The sequence below is a fragment of the Podarcis filfolensis genome (assembly GCF_964270895.1).
Source record: "Podarcis filfolensis genome assembly, chromosome: 12".
Taxonomy (NCBI): Eukaryota; Metazoa; Chordata; class Lepidosauria; order Squamata; family Lacertidae; genus Podarcis; species Podarcis filfolensis.
The window spans coordinates 55,569,698-55,593,502 of NC_139614.1; the positions used below are offsets into that span (position 1 = coordinate 55,569,698).

At 46.8% G+C, this 23,805-nt stretch overlaps 2 protein-coding genes across 3 annotated transcripts in view; both read left to right on the plus strand.

Annotated features, from left to right (window-relative positions):
• Nucleotides 1-23,805, plus strand: part of ZNF653 (zinc finger protein 653) — a 95,024-nt gene that overhangs the window by 29,538 nt on the left and 41,681 nt on the right. The window lies entirely within an intron of this gene.
• Nucleotides 4,902-23,805, plus strand: part of TBRG4 (transforming growth factor beta regulator 4) — a 34,531-nt gene continuing 15,627 nt past the window's right edge. Inside the window, exons 1-7 of the mRNA XM_083579661.1 lie at nt 4,902-5,045; nt 7,846-8,345; nt 12,595-12,918; nt 15,665-15,836; nt 18,358-18,515; nt 21,523-21,633; nt 23,642-23,786. Coding sequence (XP_083435787.1) covers nt 7,932-8,345; nt 12,595-12,918; nt 15,665-15,836; nt 18,358-18,515; nt 21,523-21,633; nt 23,642-23,786 — 1,324 coding nt within the window. The 5' untranslated portion in view covers nt 4,902-5,045; nt 7,846-7,931. The remainder of the gene's footprint in view (nt 5,046-7,845; nt 8,346-12,594; nt 12,919-15,664; nt 15,837-18,357; nt 18,516-21,522; nt 21,634-23,641; nt 23,787-23,805) is intronic.

The window sequence follows — 23,805 nt, forward strand, 5'->3', positions numbered from 1 at the left end:
ATAATTATGTGGTTCAGCTTCCATCTGTTGGAGCATGTGCAGAGTGCCTATTCAAACACACCAGTGAAGTGAGCCAATGAAAGAGAAAAACAGACTATTTGGGTAGCTTCAGTCCCTTTACTGACAGGACAATGCAGTTCCACAGCTTATAGGTTACGTACAGTTGTCATATATAGTATTTCCATCTGCATACAGCTTCCTTGTGTGATAGGAATGTTGAGGTCTTAGATATATGGTAATGTTCATAACCGCACATACATAGATCAGCACAGGAAGACTGACCTGAAGCCATTTTGATTCCTAAACTGAGCAAATGTTTTCTCTACAAGGTCAAACTGGGAAATCTCCCCATTGTCTCTCTCCTCACAAATCCTGTCTTATGGGCACATTTAAGATATGAATAGTGTGTGAGCCTGTGACCTGGCCCAGGAACTAAGTATTTATCATTACAAAAGACTGGCCAGGCTACCCAGGAAATCCAATCAAGTGACCTGCCAGACAGGAGATAAACAAGGACAGGAGAAAAACAACATTCAAATTTCTGTTTTAGACAGCCTTTTCTGTGATGTAGGTGTCATGTATCAGAGGTGGTCTTAGGTTACACCCCTTCTGTGATGTATGTATGATGTTTCTGGGGGTGGTCTTGATCTACAGGGTGGCAATTTCAAAAGTCGATATAAGGCCTTGCACATCATTTTTCTGGGTTCCTCCTCCTTTCCTGCGTGTGAGGGGAGCATCCTGTTGCAACAGATCAATAAAGATCAGGCTTACTAGCTGCTTTGCTTCTCAATATTCTCTGGTTGGCCTCTGTTATTCTCTCCTACCAATAGGGAACCTATGTAAGGACTCTATATGGGCTCTTGGATACCCCATAAGGGGAAAGGGCAATTTTTTATTTACACCACTTGCAGTGTTCCAGTACAGATCAGGCTCCGGCCAAAGGCAAACTTGCTTCAGACACAAGTGTATTTAGACTTTAGCTTGTGACGACTCATTCTCACATGCTTAACTAGTTGCAGGTGCAGGACAAACGCCCAAAATCATCCAGCACACCTTTGGGTGTGTTCTATCCAAAGGGCAACACCCAAATTTGTTGATATATGGATTCAACTGTAATAAGCAAGTCTTTGTCCCAATTTGGGACTTGCATTTTAAGTCGTTACCCAAAAATTACAAAATGAACCATCCTTAATGAAAAAAAACACACACCCAAATCTTATAATGTAGGAGAAGTGGTAAGCCAGGCTCTCTCAATTTAAGAAAATGAAAGCAAAGTGTTTCCGAGACAGATCTAGTAGAAACCATTTCTGATTCAAGTTTGGAAATCTCTTTGGGACTTTGCAGCATACAAGTTTTGTTTCTTATGAACCTGAAGTTGCTTAAGATAGTTGCGTGTAAAGCAAAAAATAAAGGAAATTATTCAGAGGCATTTGAAGCAGACTCTTGCCTATTAAAAAGTTCCAACCCCAGCACTGTTTTTTCCTCCAACAATACAGCTACGCTTCCTAGTATTTCAAGACAAACATTTCCCCAAGTAACTGAACAGCATACACTTCCTATAAAAAAATAAAATTAAACCAAGTGGTTTAAGCAAAAAGCAAAAAAAAACATTGCAGGTAAGTTGCACCACAGCACAGCTGTTTGTTCTATCAGTGCATATGCCGGGTTTTCACAAGGAGACTGACTTCTCAGCTTAAAATTGAACTGGTATCTCTTTGCAAAGTTTTGAGAATTTAAACAAAAACACATCTCCACATTTGCCACAACCTAAACCACCTAAAAGTTATTTTTAAAGTTGTTTTGAGTATCTGGGAATGTGCAATAGCTCATTAAGAACCTTGATTTTTAGGCTGCCAGCTGTCCTGTATAATACAGGATTGCCCCGTATTTCAATGTCAAATGCTATATCCTGTAGTTGCTCATTTATTCATCTACTTATATATACACTCTTATAAAACTGCAGGTTGTTACAATAATCCTGCCAATGTTCTTATCTGTTTACAATGCATCTGTAAATTTTCAATAAACCATTTTCATTATTTTATAAAAAAGCTGTGGTCTTGATTTCCTATTCTTCAAGAGAGGCCATCCTGTTAGGCTGCAATCAATTGTTATTGATTGCTTTCAGCACTAAATTTAAAGAAATTTTTAAAGAAAATGCCCAGCAGCCGCCCTGGCCCTTTATTGCCAGAATGAAGGTAGCAACCCCAGTTACATTTCAAATCCATGTTGGTTTGTGCCACGCCTGAGCCACAACAGATTTTGGTTCTTATGCTTGGGCCTAGCCTCCTTTTTCTATTAAACTAAAGGCACATTGCTCCGCCTCTGCAAATTTAAGAGAGCCCAAGATGTACCTTGAAATTTAAGGTAAAGCATATAGGCACCCAAAATTATTCTCTAGCAGGTTCATTTGGCTCCTTATGCCTTTTGCCAAATTTCTTTTTCCTAAAAAAACAAAAAAAAGTTGGAACCCTCAAAATTGTTGAGAGGGAAAGGCGTGAGCTTCAGAAAAGGAGTCAGCTTTTAAAAATAAAATAAAATAAAATAAAATAAAATAAAATAAAATACTGATATTGTTGCTTGGAAATAGAGGTCGTGACCACACTGGTGGGTCAACCCCACAGCCTTAGATAAGCATACAGCTTCACTACCAGGAAAATTATAACAGAAAAAATAGCCCATAACCTGCCAACTGCCTTTTAAATAGCCCTCCCCACCCACCAGCCCCACAATCCCTTATGAAATGGAGAAAACCCGCGCCTGACACTCCTATTTATAGCACTGGCCCGCCTCTGGGGTGTGGCTTATGCGCCCCCACCCCGCCTACTTTCCTATTCCCCCCCTATCCCGTAACACAAGTTGACCAAGGTCCCGCCTCCAAACCACCATTGGTCGGCTGTTGTGGCAGGGAGAGGGAAACAGGCTCCCTAATGCCCTGAGAAAAGATGGCGCGGGCGGGCCTTCCGGTCCTCCTTTCTCAGTAGCCAATAGGTCTGGGCCACAGGAATGAGAGAAGGGAAGGGAGGCGCCCATAGAGATACTTTTTAAGTAGAAGCCTACCGCATGGTCTGGATAGGCATATTCTGGGCTCTCATGACGGAAGGGGTTTTTAAAGGACTGGGATGAAAGCTTCAAGTAGGTAGCCGTGTTGGTCTGATGCAGTGTGTGTGTGTGTGTGTGTGTGTGTATATATATATAAATAATATTTTATATATATATATATATATATATATATATATATATATATGTGTGTGTGTGTGTGTGTGTGTATATATATATATATATATATATATATATATATATATATATATGTTGTTGTTGTTGTTTAGTAGTTTAGTCGTGTCCGCCTCTTCGTGACCCCCTGGACCAGAGCACGCCAGGCACTCCTGTCTTTCACTGCCTCCCACTGTTTGGTCAAACTCATGCTGGTAGCTTCAAGAACACTATCCAACCATCTCATCCTCTGTCGTCCCCTTCTCCTTGTGCCCTCCATCTTCCCCAACATCAGGGTCTAATAATAATAATAATGTCTGTAGAGTTCAAGCTCTGGTTTTCCCAGTAGTGATGTATGGAAGTGAGAGCTGGACCATAAAGAAGGCTGATCGCCAAAGAATGGGTGCTTTTGAATTCTGGTGCTGGAGGAGACTCTTGAGAGTCCCATGGACTGCAAGAAGATCATACCGATCCATTCTGAAGGAAATCAGCCCTGAGTGCTCACTGGAAGGACAGATCCTGAAGCTGAGGCTCCAATACTTGGGCCACCTCATGAGAAGAGAAGACTCCCTGGAGAAGACCCTGATGTTGGGAAAGATGGAGGGCACAAGGAGAAGGGGACGACAGAGGACGAGATGGTGGGAGGAAATGTAAAGAGACTGAAGGTACATTCTTTCACCTTTGGTGGACGTGCCCAAGGATTAAGGCTTTCTGGGAAGTGATTTATAATGAAATGAAAAAGGTATTTAAATATACCTTGCTGAAGAAACCAGAGGCCTTTCTCCTGGGCATGGTCGGCCAGTTGGTGTCAAAGAAGGACAGAACATTTTTTATGTATGCTACAACAGCAGCAAGAATACTCATCGCAAAGTATTGGAAGACAGAAGATCTACCCACCGTGGAAGAATGGCAGATGAAGGTTATAGATTATATGGGACTGGCAGAAATGACCGGCAGAATCCGAGACCAGGGAGAAGAGACGGCGGAAGAAGATTGGAAGAAATTTAAGGACTATCTTAAGAAACATTGTAAAATTATTGAATGTTAGAACGATGTTGATTCAGAAATTAAGTGGTTTTTAGCTGTAATGATTAGGTGATCAAGAAAAGAAAGGTCAAAAATTATATAGAAATTAGGGGAAGGATTTGCTGAATTGAATTAATTAGAGATTGGAATACAGAAAGGGGAGGTATGAGGAGGTCGGGAAAGTAAGTTTTATGAATATAAGGGATTGAAATTATACTTGTTGTTGTATGTGTTCTGTATGTATTTTTGCTGTTTCTGTTTTTTGTTTTTTCTATGTTATATAAACCTTTAAAACTTTAATAAATATCTTATAAAAAAATAAAAAAACAAGATGGTGGGACAGTGTTCTCGAAGCTCCCAGCATGAGGGAGGCAGTGGAAGACAGGAGTGCCTGGCATACTCTGGTCCAGAGGGTCACGAAGAGTCGGACACGACTAAACAACAACAGACCTATATATAGAGGGATGAAAGCTCTATTACCCCGTCGTATTGTGTAAAATATTCCCCCCCTCTGCAGCTCAATCCTCCGAATACATGTTTATTTACCCACTTTCTACCCCGCCCCGAAGCAAGTCCCACTGAATAAATAAACTTCTTAATTCTCCCCCAACCGGGAAAACACCTCTGCACAAAAGTCTACGGTGCACCTTTCAAACGGATCCGTCGCGCGCGACGGAAGTGACGCCATCGCCGCGCGACGCCCCCCTCTCCCGGCGCTCTGGCGGCGCCTCAGTGCACGCGCGGGCAGCCGGTTGAGGTCAGGCCGGGCGGCGGCGGCCCAAATCCGGAGCTGAAGCCGCGGGAGGGTGAGGACCGAGAACGATTAAAATAGAAGAATGGATAAGCGGAGGAGGGGGCAGGGCAGGAAACCGGCCTGTCACGTGTTGGGGGGTTGGGGGAGGGGCTGCCGGGTTTTTTGGGGGGGGCGCCCCCTCCCCCCTTTATTCCCTCCTGGCTTGCGGGGATCGGGGCCTCCTTGTCGCCATCGCATTCCCCTCCAGGGGATTCAGCTCGTCCCGCTGCCCCTATACTCTCTTTATATAGATATATAAATTTTTTTATTAATTTTCAATGTCAATCCAGTAATAGCCTCATTGTAACAATACCAAATGATCATACAATTATATATATATATATTTAAAAAGATATTTATTGAAGTTTTACAAAAACATAAATTTAAAAAGGTCATATAAAAATAAAAAATATATATACATAAAAAACATAGACATAGAAAAAGACATAAAAAAGAAAAAAGAAGAATAAAAACAAATCCATTTTTTGTAACCCTAACTCATTATCTTATTTCCTTGGCCTCCTCACACCTCCCCTTTTTGTATTCCCATTTAAGTAGTCAAATCAGCAAATCCTTACCCTCTTTCGTTTATCTTAACTCTGTATCTTAACATATTATTACTCTATATTTTCATCCATTATCAATTCAATTTTGCATATTCTTATTAACTTTGTTGCTAATGCCACTTATTTTCAATCCAACATCGTTTTAACATTCATTAATTTTACAGTGTTTCTGCAAATAGTCTTTAAATTTCTTCCAGTCTTCTTCCACCAACTCTTCTCCCAGGTCTCGGATTCTGCCAGTCATTTCCGCCAATTCCATATAGTCCATCACCTTCATCTGCCACTCTAATTATCATACAATTATATCCTCGCTTTGCATTGCTTTGGTGCCGCCTTTCCTTTCCCAAAAGAGAACAGCACCCTGATCTTTATTATCTTTATTATCTCTGGCGACAGCAGCGTGCACAAAAAAAAGCAACATGAAAATACAGTGGTAATAATAATAATAATAATAATAATAATAATAATAATAAATTTTATTTATATCCCGCCCTCCCCAGCCGAAGCCGGGCTCAGGGCGGCTAACAACAATCAAATAATCAAACAATCAAAGAATCCAACATTCTAAAAATATTTCATTATAAAAATTAATTAAAATCAAGTTGATGGCAACCATTAAGCAAAACTCTGTGCAGGTTGCCAGAGGAGGGAGTCAGGCTGCGCCCTGACCAAAGGCCTGGTGGAACAACTCTGTCTTGCAGGCCCTGCGGAAAGATGTCGGGTCCCGCAGGGCCCTAGTCTCTTGTGACAGAGCGTTCCGCCAGATTGGAGCCGCAGCCGAGAAGGCCCTGGCTCTAGTTGAGGCCAGCCTAACCTCTCTGTGGCCCGGGACCTTCAGGGTGTTCTTATTTGAAGACCGTAAGGTCCTCTGTGGGACATACCAGGAGAGGCGGTCCCATAGGTACGAGGGTCCTAGGCCGTATAGGGCTTCAAAGGTTAAAACCAGCACCTTAAACCTGATCCTGTACTCCACCGGGAGCCAGTGCAGCTGGTATAGTACCGGGTGAATGTGGTCTCGCAGCGAAGACCCCATAAGGAGTCTCGCCGCGGCATTCTGCACCCGCTGGAGTTTCTGGGTCAGTCTCAAGGGCAGCCCCACATAGAGTGAGTTACAATAATCCAGTCTGGAGGTGACCGTCGCGTGGATCACAGTGGCCAGGTCAGGGCGAGAGAGATAAGGGGCCAACTGCTTAGCTTGGCGGAGATGAAAAATGCCGCCTTTGTTATAGCTGTAATCTGCGCCTCCATGGAAAGGGAGGTATCGAAGATTACACCCAAACTCTTAACGGACGGTGCTGGCACTAATTGCACCCCCGCAAGAGATGGGAGTTGCCCCCTCAATCCCATATCGTCCCGTCCCAGCCAGAGGACCTCTGTCTTCGAAGGATTTAGCTTCAACCGGCTCCCACGTAACCATCCAGCCACAGCCTTTTTTATACTAGTTCCTTAAAGTTAAAAACAAAACTACTCTTGTGCTGTACAGTGGTACCTCGGGTTAAGTACATAATTCGTTCTGGAGGTCTGTTCTTAACCCGAAACTGTTCTTAACCTGAGGTACCACTTAAGCTAATGGGGCCTCCCGCTGCTTCCGCGCTGCCGGAGCACAATTTCTGTTCTCATCCTGAAGCAAAGTTCTTAACCCGGAAGCTGTACGCCGGCTCCCTTGGCCAGTAAAGCGAGATAAGTGCCGCAACCCCAGAGTCGGTCATGACTGGACCTAATGTCAGGGATCCCTTTACCTTTATGCTTTTATTGCCGTAAACCACTTTGATGTATATTTTCATGACATAAAAAGGTAAAGGTAAAGGTAAAGGACCCCTGACAGTTAAGTCCAGTCACAGACGACTCGGGGGTTGTTTTACTGGCCGAGGGAGCCGGCGTTTGTACGCAGACAGTTTTTCCGGGTCATGTGGCCGGCGTGACTAAGCCGCTTCTGGCGAAACCAGAGCAGCGCACGGATTTGCTGTTTACCTTCCTGCCGGAGCGGTACCTATTTATCTACTTGCATTTTGATGTGTTTTCAAACTGCTTGGTTGGCAGGAGCTGGGACCGAGCAACGGGAGCTCACCCCGTTGCGGGGATTCGAACCGCCGACCTTCCGATCGGCAAGCCCAAGAGGCTCAGTGGTTTAGACCACAGCGCCACCCGTGTCCCTTTCATGACATGGTGGTATACAAATATTTTTATAAATAAGTTGTGGAAAGTCCTCACGAGCTGCCTTCACATTTTCTCCCTGTTCTTATTCAGCTTCTTGGAGATGAGTTGATGCCCGCCCAGCTCTGTTCCCCTTCCCCTTCGTCCTCCTCCTCACTCCCCTTGAGCCTTGCTACAAAATGGCAGCCAAGCTGTTGCACCGCTGGTATCGTCTCTACAGGCTCTCGTCCCCCTTGTGCGCCCGAGCTCACGTGGCGTCCACGGGAAGCAAGATGGTGAGGGCCAGAGGGCCGCCCCAAACCCCTTCCGCCCCATTGACTGCTTTTAGCCTCTCGAGGCCCACAGACAAACTCTCTGTCAAGGAGCAGGCGGACAGGGCGGCCCCCGAACGCAGCGAGCTGGAGGACGTCATCAACTCGGCGTCCACTGCAGAGGAACTCTTGCACTTGGAGGAGCTTTACACCGTCAACGCAAACCAAGCGGCCATTATAATCTCCCGACTCTCCCGTCTAGTGGCAGAGAAAAAACTGGACCCCGACAGCATCTTGCGGGATGTGCGCTTCCAAGACCTGCTTCAGATTATACACAGGCAGGTGGGTTCCGCAGCCTGTAAGTGAAAACAGGCAGGTGGCTGCTTCTTTCTTTCTTTCTTATTGATTGATTGACAGATAGATAATTTATTACGGTCAGAGACCAGCTTATGAAACACTTGGGCGTCCAATCCCAGAAGGAAAACATTTAAAACAATGCACAACGATAAATTTAAAATTTATAAATGTGATAAGCGTATAGACACTTAAAACTTTAAGATAAGCTGCCGCAGAGAGATGACCCAGCGTCACCCATGGGACCGAGTTTGGGGGTTTTCTTAATGAACTAGTTTGGGTCGGGGGATGGTCTGCGCCTATGGATCTGTACACAGAATCTGCCGACCATCCGGGTCGTCTTATGATCTTTGCCTAATAATTTATTATTGTAATATTATATTATTACAAAGCTCAGTGGGTGAATTTGGGCCAATTGTGATCTCTCTAAGCTTGACCTACCTCACGGGGTTGCTGTGAGGGTAAAATGGGGAGTGGGGGCATGTGGTGTGGTCCTTGGAGGAACACCAGGATGTAAATGTCGTTTTATTTCCCATTCTGAATTTGCTTTCTCGATTCTAACATTGAGCTTTATTCGTTAGAGGCTTATGGCAAGCAGCTAGCTACAAAGAAGGGTGAAATTCATTCAAAATTCATTTATTTGATTTCTAAACTGTAGACCTCAGGGCAGTTCATAACATAAAAACACAAGACAAAACCGCCGACTGAAGGCACCTGTAACTTGCAAAGAGGCTTGCAGTTCCTTGGGCTTCCCCTCGCAAGAACCCCGAGAGGAAAAGTTATTCTTCTGTTTGCAAGTAGTGAATGAGGTCCTCCCTGGTCAAAGTCCAGTTTTCCGAACAGGGACAAATAAAAATTCGTTGTGGCAGGTGAAAGGTAGCCCGTATCAAAATGTATTTCTGCTCTTAGGCCTGAGCTCCTGCAAGACCTCGGGGAAGAAAGGATTTCTCCAGTAGAAGGGTCCCTTAAAAGGAGTTTTCCACGACCCTCCAGTCTAAACTGAATGTACCGTATTTTCTGGCGTACAAGATGACTGGGTGTATAAGACGACCCCCAACTTTTCCAGTTAAAATATAGAGTTTGGGATATACTCGCCGTATAAGACTACCCCTCTTCCAATGCACACCAAATAAAAATTAAAAAAACCAGTCTCCTTTCCGGCTCGGAAGTCCGCTCCACTTCCCAGTGGCCGGGGGGGGGGGCGTGGCTAGGTCCGTTTAAACAGAGGAGCGAGCTGGAGGGCTTCCTCTTTGGCTCGCTTCCTCAATTGCTAGGACGTCGCTGAACTCTCGGTTATTGCTTTTGTCGGACCTGCTGTAGCATTTTGGGGGGATTTTTTACTGCTTTTGCTGAGCCACTCGTGGACTTTGCTAGTGGTCTACTACCGGGAGCAGTTAGGGTCGATCTGTTGCTGGTGATTGGGGGGGGGGCTTCTGGGGCCAATTTTCAAGCGTATTTCTGCTTCATCTAGAGAGATTGGTGTCCTCTGATTTAATTTGCTGTTGTTTTGTCCTTTGGTGGGGAGTTGCTGCAGGAGCTGCTGTGGTAGCCGGCGTATAAGACGACCCCCGACTTTTGAGAAGATTTTCCTGGGTTAAAAAGTAGTCTTATATGCCAGAAAATACAGTAACTGTCAGATACTGCTGCTGGTTGCTCGTGAGTAACCAGGCAGGACTCCAACCTGTCTTTTACAAGTTTTATTGTGCAAACTATTTACGGTGCAGATCTACAAAGTTCATGTCCGTCTCAGTCACTTGCAGAATCCGGGAGTGGCCCCTTCCGGCTTCTCCCCAACATAAGAACTTTGGCACCCCAAGCCTCCTCCTCCCCTCCTTGCGTTTCACCCCTCTGCGCAAGGTGGGCGACGGAAGTGGCATGCGTCTCTCCTGGCCAGCCTGGCGAGGTGAGGCGCTGGGACTCTCAGCAGCATCCTCGAGCCCTTTCCTCGCTTGGCTCGCCCCTTCCCTCTCTACTCCACTGGAGGTGTGGCTTTCCCCACTGCTGGAAGAGGAACTGCTCCTCAGGAGTGTCGGTGTAGTGATCAGGTGGGATTGCTATGAGGAATTACAACAAATATAGAGTAAGCCACCTGTGTCAGCAATGAAAGCATTGCGTTGACTGGGTTTAAACTATTTTGATAGGATTTCTGATCAATCCACACCTCTGCATCCCTGTTCCATTTCTCTTGCTTGACCAGTCATGTACACTGCCAGTTGCTTCACCAGGCAGGCATCCTGGGGCATCAAAGACAGTGGGCAGTTTCTTTGATGTAGCTTTTCTGATATGTTAATCTCAGGATGTTGATCTTAGAGCCTGGAAATAGTTTCACCGGAAGGTGATAAAGGTGCCCATCTCCTTGCCATCCTTCCATCCTCTCCTGTTTATGATCTCCAGAGTTCCTCTAGTCCTTTTTTATTTACTCTCAGATTATTTATGCATGCTCAGAGTAGTCTTTGTAGTTAAAAGAATTTCTTTTGATCTAACTTTGTCCCCACGTGGGGTTTGTTGAAATGCTCAGAGGACATCTGATTGGTTCTTACGAACACTCTGTAAAAAGTTCCTTTGTGAATAAAACGACCTGGGCCGAGGGGTGGAGGGACAGAGATTATTATACACACCCTTCCCAGAGTCTTGCTGGTTCAAGCCTCTGTGTGTATTCTTATTAATCAGAGTTCAGTCCTTCCTTTACTTTGGGACCGCCTCATTTCGGAGGCTCTCTGTATCCCAACGGCCCCCCTGCCTCCCTCCCCTGTTCCGATGGCAGTCCCCTGACAGTTACAATAAGAGGATGAAGGCCAAGCCCCCAAAAGGCAGTAGAAACACAGGATGTGGGTTACAAGGGACCTGGTGGGATAGGACTCCCTGATCCCGAGATGGGAGATGGGGGTGAAGCCTCTGCATCCAGAAGAATTGGAGCAGGAGAACATGGGAGCTTGCAGGATCAGGCCAGCGGCCCCTACCTAGTCCAGCATCCTGTTCTCACACGGGCCAACCAGATGCTCATCATGGGAAACCCGTATCAGGATCCGAGCGCATGAGCCCTCTTCCCATCCGTGCTTTCCAGAAACTGGCATTCAGAATCAGTGCTGCCTCCCAGACGAAGGTGGTTGACTATGCAGAACTAGCAAAACGTACCTATAGGATCCGAAATGAGGAGGAAACAAAATTCCAAAGAGATTGGAGCAAATTTATAGAATATATAACTGTAGAAATTTGAAGACTCTGGCAGGAATGAAATAAATATTACGATGTAGATAGGATACAATAAGAAACTGTGTAAAAGTAACTGAAGTAAGAGGGACGCGGGTGGCGCTGTGGGTAAAACCTCAGTGCCTGGGACTTGCCGATCGCATGGTCGGCGGTTCGAATTCCCGCGGCGGGGTGAGCTCCCGTCGTTCGGTCCCAGCTCCTGCCCACCTAGCAGTTCGAAAGCACCCTTAAGAGCAAGTAGATAAATAGGTACCACTTTATAGCGGGAAGGTAAACGGTGTTCCGTGTGCTGCTCTGGTGCCGGTTCGCCAGAGCAGCTTCGTCACGCTGGCCACGTGACCCGGAAGTGTCTGCGGACAGCGCTGGCTCCCGGCCTCTAGAGTGAGATGAGCGCACAACCCTAGAGTCTGTCAAGACTGGCCCGTACGGGCAGGGGTACCTTTACCTTTACCTTTAACTGAAGTAAGAAAGCCAGTTGAAGGGAGGGAAGTCAACGCTTCGCAGAGTGTGGGGAAAGAATGTGGACAAATGACTGTTAAATTTCATTGTATTTTGTTTGCTTGTATTAAAGGAAAACATGGGACGCGGATGGCGCTGTGGGTTAAACCACAGAGCCTAGGACTTGTCGATCAGAAGGTTGGCGGTTCGAATCCCCATGACGGGGTGAGCTCCCATCGCTCGGTCCCTGCTCCTGCCAACCTAGCAGTTCGAAAGCACGTCAAAGTGCAAGTAGATAAATAGGTACCGCTCCGGCGGGAAGGTAAACGGCGTTTCCGTGCGCTGCTCTGGTCCGCCAGAAGCGGCTTAGTCATGCTGGCCACATGACCCGGAAGCTGTATGCCGGCTCCCTCGGCCAATAAAGCGAGATGAGCACCAAAACCCCAGAGTCGGCCACGACTGGACCTAATGATCAGGGGTCCCTTTAACTGTTTATCAGGTTCCTGTTTACTACATTTGCAGAGACGCTCTGCTTCTGGGAGAGCTAAATATCTTCCTCTTGCTATCATCAATCTTCTTTTTTGTGCAGGGGACTCAGGTATGGAACACCGCTTTGGTGAACCTTTTCAAGAGCCTCGACCTCCTGGGCCTGGAGCGGAGCAGGCCGGAGATGCGCTCGGTGGAGCAGGAGGTGCGCTGGCGGCTGAGGCGCCTGACCTTCAAGAACCTGGCGTTCCTGGCTGAGCACGTGGCCGCCAGCGTCCCCAAGGGACACCCGAGCGAGCTGCTCAGCGATGTGCTGAAACATCTCGAGCTGCGTTGGACGGAGATTTCGGACGTCAGGACGGTGGTGATGCTGATGTCTAAAGTGGGGCCCCTTTCCCCAGCACTGATGGAGAGACTGGAGGATAAGGTAGAGGCAGGAAGCGGTACAGTCTGACACCGGGGGTGAAGGGAGAGGAGATGCACGGGATTTATTTGTTATTAAAATGCAGTTGAATGGCTGCGTACAAAGTCAATAAAACACAGAATACAGTACAGTGGTACCTTGGCTCTCAGACTTAATCCGTTCTGGAAGTCCGTTCCAAAACCAAGGCGCACTTTCCCAGAGAAAGTAGTGCGAAATGCATTAATCCGTTCCAGGCTTTTAAAAACAACCCCTAAAACAGCAATTGATCATGAATTGGGCAGCTGGCCCAAGTAGGACCAATTTAGCCAGCTTGCCCTGCCTGGGGATTATCTAATTGATTTTTGAATTTTATTGTCATTCATGTTTTTATCCTGTATTTTATGCTGTCTTTATAATTTAGTGTTTTAAAGTGTTTTAAATTTGTTGTTGGCTGCCCTGAGCCCGGTTTTTGAACCGGGAAGGGTGGGGTATAAATAAAAAGTTATTATTATTTATTATTATCTAACGAGACCACTGATTCATAAAATGAAAGCAGTAAACGATGTCCTGCAGTCACACAGTCAGTCCATCAGTAGCTGAACTGGGTTCCACACAATCACAGAAACCAAACGGAAAAGAGCCGCAAAAACAGAAACGCAAAATAAATAGGAAAAACTGACAGACCTCAGCGTAAAACGGAAGTGTGGCACTCAAATCGGAAGCGTAACACTCAAAACGGAGCATGTTCAGCTTCTGAAAAAAGTTCGTAAACCGGAACACTTCTGCGTTTGCAGTGTTTGGGTTCCAAGTTGTTTGAGTACCAAGGCGTTTGAGAACCAAGGTGCCACTGTACAAAGCAATACATAGTGTAACAATAGCAGTTCCAGAGTAGCTCAGAAAACCAGCCACAACGTGTTGATTAAAACCTGAGAAAATAGAAGAGTTTTTGGACCACCTGCCTGTATTATACGAAGCAGGTGCCGGGCAAGTGTCATTCTACATCGTTTTAAAGCACTGGCAGTCCATCTAGGTGCTTCACAGATAGGTTTGTGAGGCTGGTGGGAGAGTTTTCTTTTCCCCTTGCTTGTGAAAAGAAGGGAGATCCAGTGTCCTCAAAGGCATTTTACTTTACAATCCTATATGTAGCTCTTCTAAACCCAGTTCATAATTCTGAACCATAGCTGTCAAGCGTCCCTTATTTGGCGGGGAACTCCCTTATCCCAGCGCCATGTCCCGCTGCTGTCCCTTATTGATGATGTCCCTTAAATTTCCCGGGTTTCAAAGGAAGCAGCTCCTCTCCCTCCCTCCCTGCTGGCCGGGGAGGAGGGAGGCTCCAACTGTGTTGCTTGGCTGCCTGGCCTGCCCCCCTCCGGCCTCCTCTCACCAGCCTCGGCCCCCGGGAGCCCCTCCCTGCCGGGACTGAGGAGGCTTGGGAGGAGAGCGAGGGCAAACATAGAGAAAGCAGTTCAGAGAGAGGAGGAGGCAGAGGCGTGGGCAGGTGTTCCAAGGGCTACAAGGGAAGGACCGCAAGCACTTCTCCCATAGATTTGTAGTGGTAGACTAGCATAGATGGTCTGATTTGTGGGTTTACTTCGGGTGCTATTCCCCGCCCCCTGCCCCGCCTGATGGAACTGAGAGCTGCAGATGGAGCACGAGAGAAAAGATACAGAACTGCAGCAGCATCTTCGTAGCTTGGACTTCGTTTTGCGCGAAAAGTGGTTGCTGCTTGTAGTTATTTAATTGCAGTGTTTCATCGGCTGGTGTCTTGAGCAGCAACCTCTGGAAACGAAGGGCTAAAAACCGGCGCTGCTCTCCCAAATTATCTGGTCCCTTTTAACTTCGTATTTCAGCTGGTTGACTAAAATCTCTTATTTTGGCTGCTGATCCCTTATTTTCAAGGCTGCTGGGCCCTTATTTTCAAATCTGTAAGTTGACAGCTATGTTCTGAACTAGATCGATATCCCCAATATTATTGAACCATATCTCAAGAGGTAGCTTCACTTGGGATTTCCAGCGAAATCATTTTTCTTTCAAAAGATATCAAAGTAAATCAAACCAACTGATACAATAGATATAGCAGAAGTACCAAAACTCAGCACAGTGTGCCTGAGAGAGACTTAGTATTAGGTTGGCAAAGTACTAAAGACTATAAGGAAATCAAAATTTCACTTTGTACTGTGGAGGAGAAGTCCTGCGTTGTCTGCCTTAGTTGCTTATAAGATAAAGTCACACCAAACAGCATAGACTTTCATCAGGATCCTCCTAAGCTTTGGCAACTTGTAATGTGTGAGTTAGATTTTCAGCTGCTGCTAAACCTTTATACCAGGGGTCAGCAAACTTTTTCAGCAGGGGGCCGGTCCACCGTCCCTCAGACGATGTGGGGGGGGCCGGACTATATTTTGAAAAAATAAATAAATGAACGAATTCCTATGCCTCACAAATAACCCAGAGATGCATTTTAAATAAAAACACACATTCTACTCATGTAAAAACACCAGGCAGGCCCCACAAATAACCTAGAGATGCATTTTAAATAAAAGGACACATTCTACTCGTGTAAAAACACGCTGATTCCTGGACCATCCACGGGCTGGATTTAGAAGGCGATTAGGCCGGATCCTGCCCCCGGGCCTTAGTTTGCCTACCCATGCTTTATACCAATGCGAAAGTTGCAAGTAAGTTTTCTATTTGGGGTAAAATATGCTGATAGTGTATCTCCCCCTGGGTTAGACCTTCATCCATTTTTCACATCCATCATCTTTGTCAACAGAGCCTGGAGTTGGCTGAGCAGTTCACCCCCGAGGACACCCGGAGAGTCGCCGTTGCCTTGGCGATCCAGAACCGCCGGTCCATCCCTCTGCTCCGGGCAATCTCCTACCACTTGGTCCAGAAGCACTTCACCTTCAGCACCAGCATCCTCCTGGACCTGGCTTTCGCCTACGGTGAGCGGAGACTTCCTTTTGAAAAATGGGCGCATCCCTTTAACCCTTCTGCCCAGTAAAGAGTTTTACACACCAGGAGGCAGAGACAGCATACAGATGCTGCTTCAGACAGCATTCTTCCCTGTCCACTTGCCATCTAAGATGGAGGGGCTGGAGAGGGTGTGTAATAATAATAATAATAATAATAATAATAATAATAATAATAATAATTTATTTTTACCCTCCCATCTGGCTGGGTTTCCCCAGCCACTCTGGGCGGCTTCCAACACAATATTAAAATACAGTAATGCATCAAACATTAAAAGCTCCAGGGGCTGGAGAGGGTGTTTAATAATAATAATAATAATAATAATAATAATAATAATAATAATAATAATAAATTAATTTATACCCTCCCATCTGGCTGGGTTTTCCCAGCCACTCTGGGCAGCTCCCAACAGAATATTAAAAATACAGTGGTACCTCGGGTTAAGAACTTAATTCGTTCCGGAGGTCCGTTCTTAACCTGAAACTGTTCTCAACCTGAGGTACCACTTTAGCTAATGGGGCCTCCTGCTGCCGCAGGGGCGCGATTACTGTTTTCATCCCGAAGCAAAGTTCTTAACCCGAGGTTCTATTTCTGGGTTAGCGGAGTCTGTAACCTGAAGCGTCTGTAACCCAAGGTACCACTGTATGATAAAACATCACACATTTAAAACTTCCCTAAACAGGGCTGCCTTCAGATGTCTTCCAAAAGTCAGATAGTTTTTTCTTTCCTTGAAATCTGGTGGGAGGGCGTTCCACAGGGCAGGTGCCACCACCGAGAAGGCCCTCTGCCTGGTTCCCTGTAACCTCACTTCTCACAGGGAGGGAACCTCCAGAAGGCCCTCGGAACTGGACCTCAGTGTCCGGGCTGGACGATAAGGGGTGTTTGGAAGTAGCTTTGGGGTTAGTGCGGGCAGGCCAGCTGAAACTTAATTCGTGCCAACAGGTATCACTTCATTTTTCAGTTCCCTTTTAATTTGTATACCACCTTTCCGTATTGCTATGCGCAAGGCAATTTACAAACCGAAGAAACAACAAAATACACAGCAAAGACCACACACGTAATAACAATCTGATCCAATACAGAAAATAACTTCAGAATAAACAACTTGTACAGTGGTGCCTCGCAAGACGAAATTAATTCGTTCCGCGAGTCTTTTCGTCTTGCGATGTTTTTCGTCTTGCGAAGCACGGTCCGTCGCAACTGCGCCTCTTCAAGCGGCTTTAAGAAAAAAGGGAACAAACTTGCAAGACGTTTTCGTCTTGCGAAGCAAGCCCATAGGGAAAATCGTATTGCGAAGCAACGCAAAAAATGAAAAACCCTTTCGTCTTGCGAGGCATTCGTCTTGCGAGATACCACTGTACCAAATAAAGCAATATTCGGTAACCAGCAAATAATAATTAAACAGTGTACGCTTATCACTAACAATAAAGAATTACTGAACCGTAATCAGTAAAAATAACGGCAGGTCACAAGGCATAAAATGCCACTCCTTGCCCTTCTTACAGGGAACCAGGCAGAGGCCCTTCTCGGTGCTGGCGCCCGCCCTGTGGAACGCCCTCCCACCAGATGTTAAGGCAATAAGCAATCATTTTACTTTTAAAAGACAGCTGAAGGCAGCCCTGTTTAGGGATGTTTTTAATGTTTGATGCTGTATTGTTCTTTTAATATTCGGTTGGGAGCCGCCCAGGGTGGCTGGGGAAACCCAGCCAGATGGGCAGGGTATAAATAATAAATTAAAGGTAAAGGTAAAGGGACCCCTGACCATTAGGTCCAGTCACGGACGACTCTGGGGTTGCGGCACTAATCTCGATTTATTGGCTGAGGGAGCCGGTGTACAGCTTCCGGGTCATGTGGCCAGCATGACTAAGCCGCTTCTGGCAAACCAGAGCAGCGCACGGAAATGCTGTTTACCTTCCCGCCAGAGCGGTACCTATTTATCTACTTGCACTTTGTGCTTTCGAACTGCTAGGTTGGCAGGAGCAGGGACCGAGCAACGGGAGCTTAGCCCGTCACGGGGATTCGAACTGCCGACCTTCTGATCGGCAAGCCCTAGGCTCTGTGGTTTAACCCACAGCACCACCTGCGTCCCCTGCTGCAGTGTTCAGTGTTACAGGGAACCATTAGGTCCAGTTGCGGACGACTGTGGGGTTGCAGCGCTCATCTCACTTTATTGGCCGAGGGAGCCGGCGTACAGCTTCCGGGTCCTGTGGCCAGCATGACTAAGCCACTTCTGGCGAAGCAGAGCAGCACACAGAAATGCCGTTTACCTTCTCGCCGGAGCGGTACCTATTTATCTACTTGCACTTTGACGTGCTTTTGAACTGCTAGGTTGGCAGGAGCAGGGACCGAGCAACGGGAGCTCACCCTGTCGCGGGGATTTGAACAGCCGACCTTCTGATCGGCAAGCCCTAGGCTCTGTGGTTTAACCCAGAGCTCCTCTTCTGCAGCTGGCATCCTTTTCTCTCAACTGCTGTTTCCTCCTCTCTGCTTCAGGGAAGCTGTGTTTCCACCAGACCCAGGTCTTCCAGAAGATCGCCGCAGACCTCCATCCCCGTGTGCCAGAACTGTCCCCTGGGGACATGGTGCGCTGTCTGAAGTCCTTTGCTTACCTCAAGTGGCTCAACCTGCCCCTCTTTGAGGCCTTTGCACAGGTGAGTAAGGGGCAGAGGTGGAGGCAAACCCCCACGTTCCATGGCCCTGTTCCTTTGAGCCAGTGTGGTGTAGTGGTTAAGAGCGGCGGACTCGTAATCTGGTGAACCGGGTTCGCTTCCCTGCTCCTCCACATGCAGCTGCGGGGTGACCTTGGGCCAGTCACACTTCTCTGAAGTCTCTCAGCCCCACTCACCTCACAGAGTGTTTGTTGTGGGGGAGGAAGGGAAAGGAGATTGTTAGCCGCTTTAAGACTCCTTCGGGTAGTGATAAAGTGGGATATCAAATCCAAACTCCTCCTCCTCCTCTTCTTCCCTGTAGCTTTGCTTCTCGCAGGGAGGGAACCGCCAGAAGGACCTTGGATCTGGACCTCAGTGTCCAGGCTGAACGTTGGAGATAGACTCATCAGTGCTAGGCTGTGAAGCCTGCTTTAGTTTGAGGGCTGTTTTCCCGTAGGCAACCTCCTAGGAGCCACTGATTGGGAGCGGCCGCCGGGACCACATAACACCGGTCCTGAGAGATCTGCATTGGCTCCCAGTACGTTTCCGAGCACAATTCAAATTGTTGGTGCTGACCTTTACAGCCCTAAGCGACCTCGGCCCAGTAGACCTGAAGGAGCGTCTCCACCCCCATTGTTCAGCCCGGACACTGAGATCCAGCTCCGAGGGCCTTCTGGCGGTTCCCTCATTGCGAGAAGTGAGGTTACAGGGAACCAGGTAGAGGGCCTTCTCGGTGGTGGCGCCCGCCCTGTGGAACGCCCTCCCTTCAGATATGAAGGAAATAAGTAGTTATCTTATCTTGAAAAGACATTTGAAGGCAGCCCTGTTTAGGGAAGTTTTTAATATTTAATGCTGTATTGATTTTAACACTTGATTGGAAGACGTCCAGAGTGGCTGGGGAAACTCAGCCAGATGGGCGGGGTTATAAATAATAATATATTATTATTATTATTATTATTATTATTATTATTATTATTATTTATTATTACTGACCCGGGGTGGTTGTGGCCCAAGCTATGTCTCCAGGTATGTGTCTGGACCCACATGCGTGTCCAGAATTCACATGTGTCCATGCACACGCTACCAAGAAGTATAGAACCTTCTGTGTCTTGGTTATGAATACAGTGGACCCTCGGGTTACTTTACCTACGGGTAACATAATCTTCAGGTTGCGAACGCAGCAAACCCGGAAGTGAGTTTGCTACGTACGCAGAAGCGGTCTGTGGCACCGTGCGCAGAAGCGGTCCTTCGGTTATGAAATTTTTGGGATACGCTGGGCCTCTGGAACAGATCCTTAGCTGTCAACATTTCCCTTTTCTTGCGAGGAATCCTATTCGGAATAAGGGAATTTCCCTTAAAAAAAGGGGAAAGTTGACAGCTATGAACAGATCCCGTTCGTAACTGGAGGTCCTACTGTATGTGCTTTCCTGTACCCTGGTGCTCACAGGAAGTGGTCTAAACCACTGAGCCTCTTGGGCTTGCCGATCAGAAGGTCGGCGGTTCGAATCCCCTCGACGGGGTGAGCTCCCGTTGCTCGGTCCCAACTCCTGCCAACCTAGCAGTTCGAAAGCATATCAAAGTGCAAGTAGATAAATAGGTACCACTCCGGCAGGAAGGTAAACGGTGTTTCCGTGCACTGCTTGGTTTTGCCAGAAGCAGCTTATGTTGGGATACTGCCAGGGAGATATGGCCCATCATGGCCCCCACGTCGCCTCCGGACGATCATTGACCTCCCGTAGAAACGCAGTATCAGCAATTAGCGACACGAGCTCCAGAAAATAGCTTGTGACATTCCAGAACTGATGCACGCTCTATCAGCAGAGTTCGCACAGCGAAAGTTGCACGCAGGAGAGCATTACTGAGAAGTTTATTCAGCGTTGGTCAGAACAAAGGAAAAATCATGACTGCCTGCTTGCATGTTCAGGCACAGAGAGAGAGAAACGAAAGCAAAGACACAACATAAACATCCTGTGAACAGGAAATACGCAGGCTGTGACACAAACATCCTGCTCCCTTTTAAGGTGGAACGGAAATATCCTAACAGCTTAGTCCTGCTGGCCACATGACCCGGAAGCTGTACGCCGGCTCCCTCGGCCAGTAAAGTGAGATGAGCGCCGCAACCCCAGAGTCGCCTTTGACTGGACTTAACCATCCAGGGTTCCTTTACCTTTTACTTTTACACAGACGCGGATTTTAAAAAGTTGGTTTATTATACGAGAAGAGAGGCCATCTGAATGCTGCTTCAGATAGCGAGGCTAGAAGTACAATAGGGCAGCAAATCAGACAGTACATATGCATCTTGAACTAAAGCAGGCATAGGCCAGCTTGGCCCTCCAGATGTTTTGGGACTACAATACCCATCATTCCTGACCACTGGTCCTAATAGCTAGGGATGATGGGAGTTGTAGTCCCAAAACATCTGGAGGGCCAAGTTGGCCTATGCCTGAACTGAAGAGTAAAGAAAGGATCTCTTTCAAAAGGCTAAAAAGAGTGGGGGTGTCTTTTGTCAGAGACTCAAACAAAAAAAATAAAGTAAGAAAGGAGGAGGAGGAAGTTATACCTGTCTTGATTCAAAGTGTTAGCCTGGTGCTTGAGAGCGTGGAGTGAAAAAGGGGTCCATGTGGGGGCTTGGAGAGCTAACCAAGCAATGAAAATATTCCAGGATGAAAGCGGTGGGATTTCTATTCCCATTCAAGTAGTTTCTGATTCATTTACGATACGATAATCTTTATTGTCATTGTCCCAAACAGAACAACGAAATTGAAAAATCTACATAAGACATTCAAAACCCAACAAGCCTGCTATCCCAGCTTGGTTAGCCCCCTAAAAACTCTGATACCCCATTTTTAAATACAATATACTCCCGTTCAGGCTCCTTACAATGTGTTTAAAACCAAAATCGTGTTTGGGTAGAAACTGTTTCTAGTCTTTATAACTATATTTATGGCTAAACTATAACCTTTTGAAATGAATGAACTTAATTGCTTTCCCCCCATGCATCTTTTCTTAGCATACCGTGGACAACGCCGAAAAATACTCCCTAGTCCACCTTAGCAATGTCGTCCTCGCTTTTGCTCGCTTGAACTTCCATCCCAGCTGCAGAGACGCCTTCTATACCACAGTAAAGTCCTTTATTCATCTTGGGAGGGCAGGGGGTTGGACTAGATGACCTGGGAAGGTCCCTTCCAACTCTGCGATTACATGATTCTAAGTAGGTTCTCAAATGCTAGCCTAGAGGTATTCTGCCCCGCCCAAGAGACTAACATCCTATCCTATCCCCTTTTGATTGTGTTTGTAGGAGGAGAAAGAGGGTTATTTGTTTCTGGGGGGGGTTTATTCTGTCCCTATTTGTATTATGTACAGTGGAACCTCGGTTTTCGAAAGTCTCAGAAGTCGAATGTTTCAGTTTCCAAACGCCGAAAACCCGGAAGTAACGCACTGACCGTATTTTCCGCTCCATAAGACGCACCCTTTTCTTCCTGAAAAGTAAGGGGAAATGTCTGTGCGTCTTATGGAGCGAATGCGTGGTCCCTGGAGCCGAATTGCCCAGGGGCAAAAAGCAGATCATGCTCTTTTTTGAAAGAGGGAAGTGAGTGTTGAAACAAAGCGGCTGATCGTTTGCAGGGAGAGAGATAAGGGACGCTGGAGATAAAGGAGGCTGCCTGGGAGGGGGGAGGTAAAGACAGCAAACTTGCAAAGGGGGGATACAGGAAGATTAAAGCAATAAGGAGAGAAATTATAAGAAAAGGAGGAGCAAAAAACTGCTCCAGCTAAGGAAAAGACACTAAGGCAAACAAGAGGGAAGGGAGTGTTGAAAGGAAACAGCTGATCGGAGGGATCGGAAGAGAGATAAGGAACATTAGGGGAGACTGCCTGGGAGGGGGGAGGTAAAAGCCCATGGGTCCTCAGGATTTTTACATTGGGTCACCCCAAATTCACCATCAGATCACATAGCATGTCCATGGCTACAGCCTGCACCAAAAAAATTATGCACCCACTGTTTTGTGCGGCCGCAATGGCGCAAAAACGTGGTTACAAAGCACGGATCCACATGGATTCTCAGGATTTTTGCATTGGGCTACCGCAAACTCACTGTCAAATCACATATCATGTCTGTGGCCACAGCATGAACCACAAAAATCATACATCCACTGTTTCGTTCAGAATATTTTTTTTCTTGTTTTCCTCCTCTAAAAACTAGGTGCGTCTCATGGTCAGGTGCATCTTATGGAGCGAAAAATACCGGAACTGCTTTGGTTTTCGAACGTTTTGGAAGTCGAACGGAGAGCCAGTGTGGTGTAGTGGTTAAGAGCGGTAGTCTCGTAATCTGGTGAACCGGGTTCGCTTCCCCGCTCCTCCACCTGCAGCTGCTGGGTGACCTTGGGACAGTCACACTTCTTTGACGTCTCTCAGCCCCGCTCACCTCACAGAGTGTTTGTTGGGGGGGAGGAAGGGAAAGGAGATTGTAGGCCGCTTTGAGACTCCTGTTGTTGTTGTTTGTTTAGTCGTTTAGTCGTGTCCGACTCTTCGTGACCCCATGAACCAGAGCACGCCAGGCACTTCTGTCTTCCACTGCCTCCCGCAGTTTAGTCAGACTCATGTTTGTAGCTTCGAAGACACTATCCAACCATCTCGTCCTCTGTCGTCCCCTTCTCCTTGTGCCCTCCATCTTTCCCAACATCAGGGTCTTTTCCAGGGAGTCTTCTCTTCTCATGAGGTGGCCAAAGTATTGGAGCCTCAGCTTCACGATCTGTCCTTCCAGTGAGCACTCAGGGCTGATTTCCTTCAGAATGGATAGGTTTGATCTTCTTGCAGTCCATGGGACTCTCAAGAGTCTCCTCCAGCACCAGAATTCAAAAGCATCAATTCTTCGACGATCAGCCTTCTTTATGGTCCAGCTCTCACTTCCATTGAGACTCCTGAAGGGGAGTGAAAGGCGGGATATCAAATCCAAACTCCTCCTCTTCTTTTTCTTCTTCTTCTTCCGGAATGGATTACGTTCGAAAACCAAGGTTCCACAGGGTTTTGTGTTTTTATCTTGTATTCCTATGCTGTGAACCACTCTGAGATCTACGGATGAAGGGCAGTATATTACTACTAATAATAACCCGCTTCTTCCTCCTTTCCAGGTCCACAGAGGGATGGACGACCACTTGGATGACTTAGACCCCTGCCTGCTTCTGGACCTGGTGTGGTCCCTCTGCATTCTGCAACAAGCCAAGGCTTCCCATCTGCAAAAAGTTTTGGAGCCGGAGTTTCGCACTCGCTTCTTAGGTATGAGCAGACGAGGGGA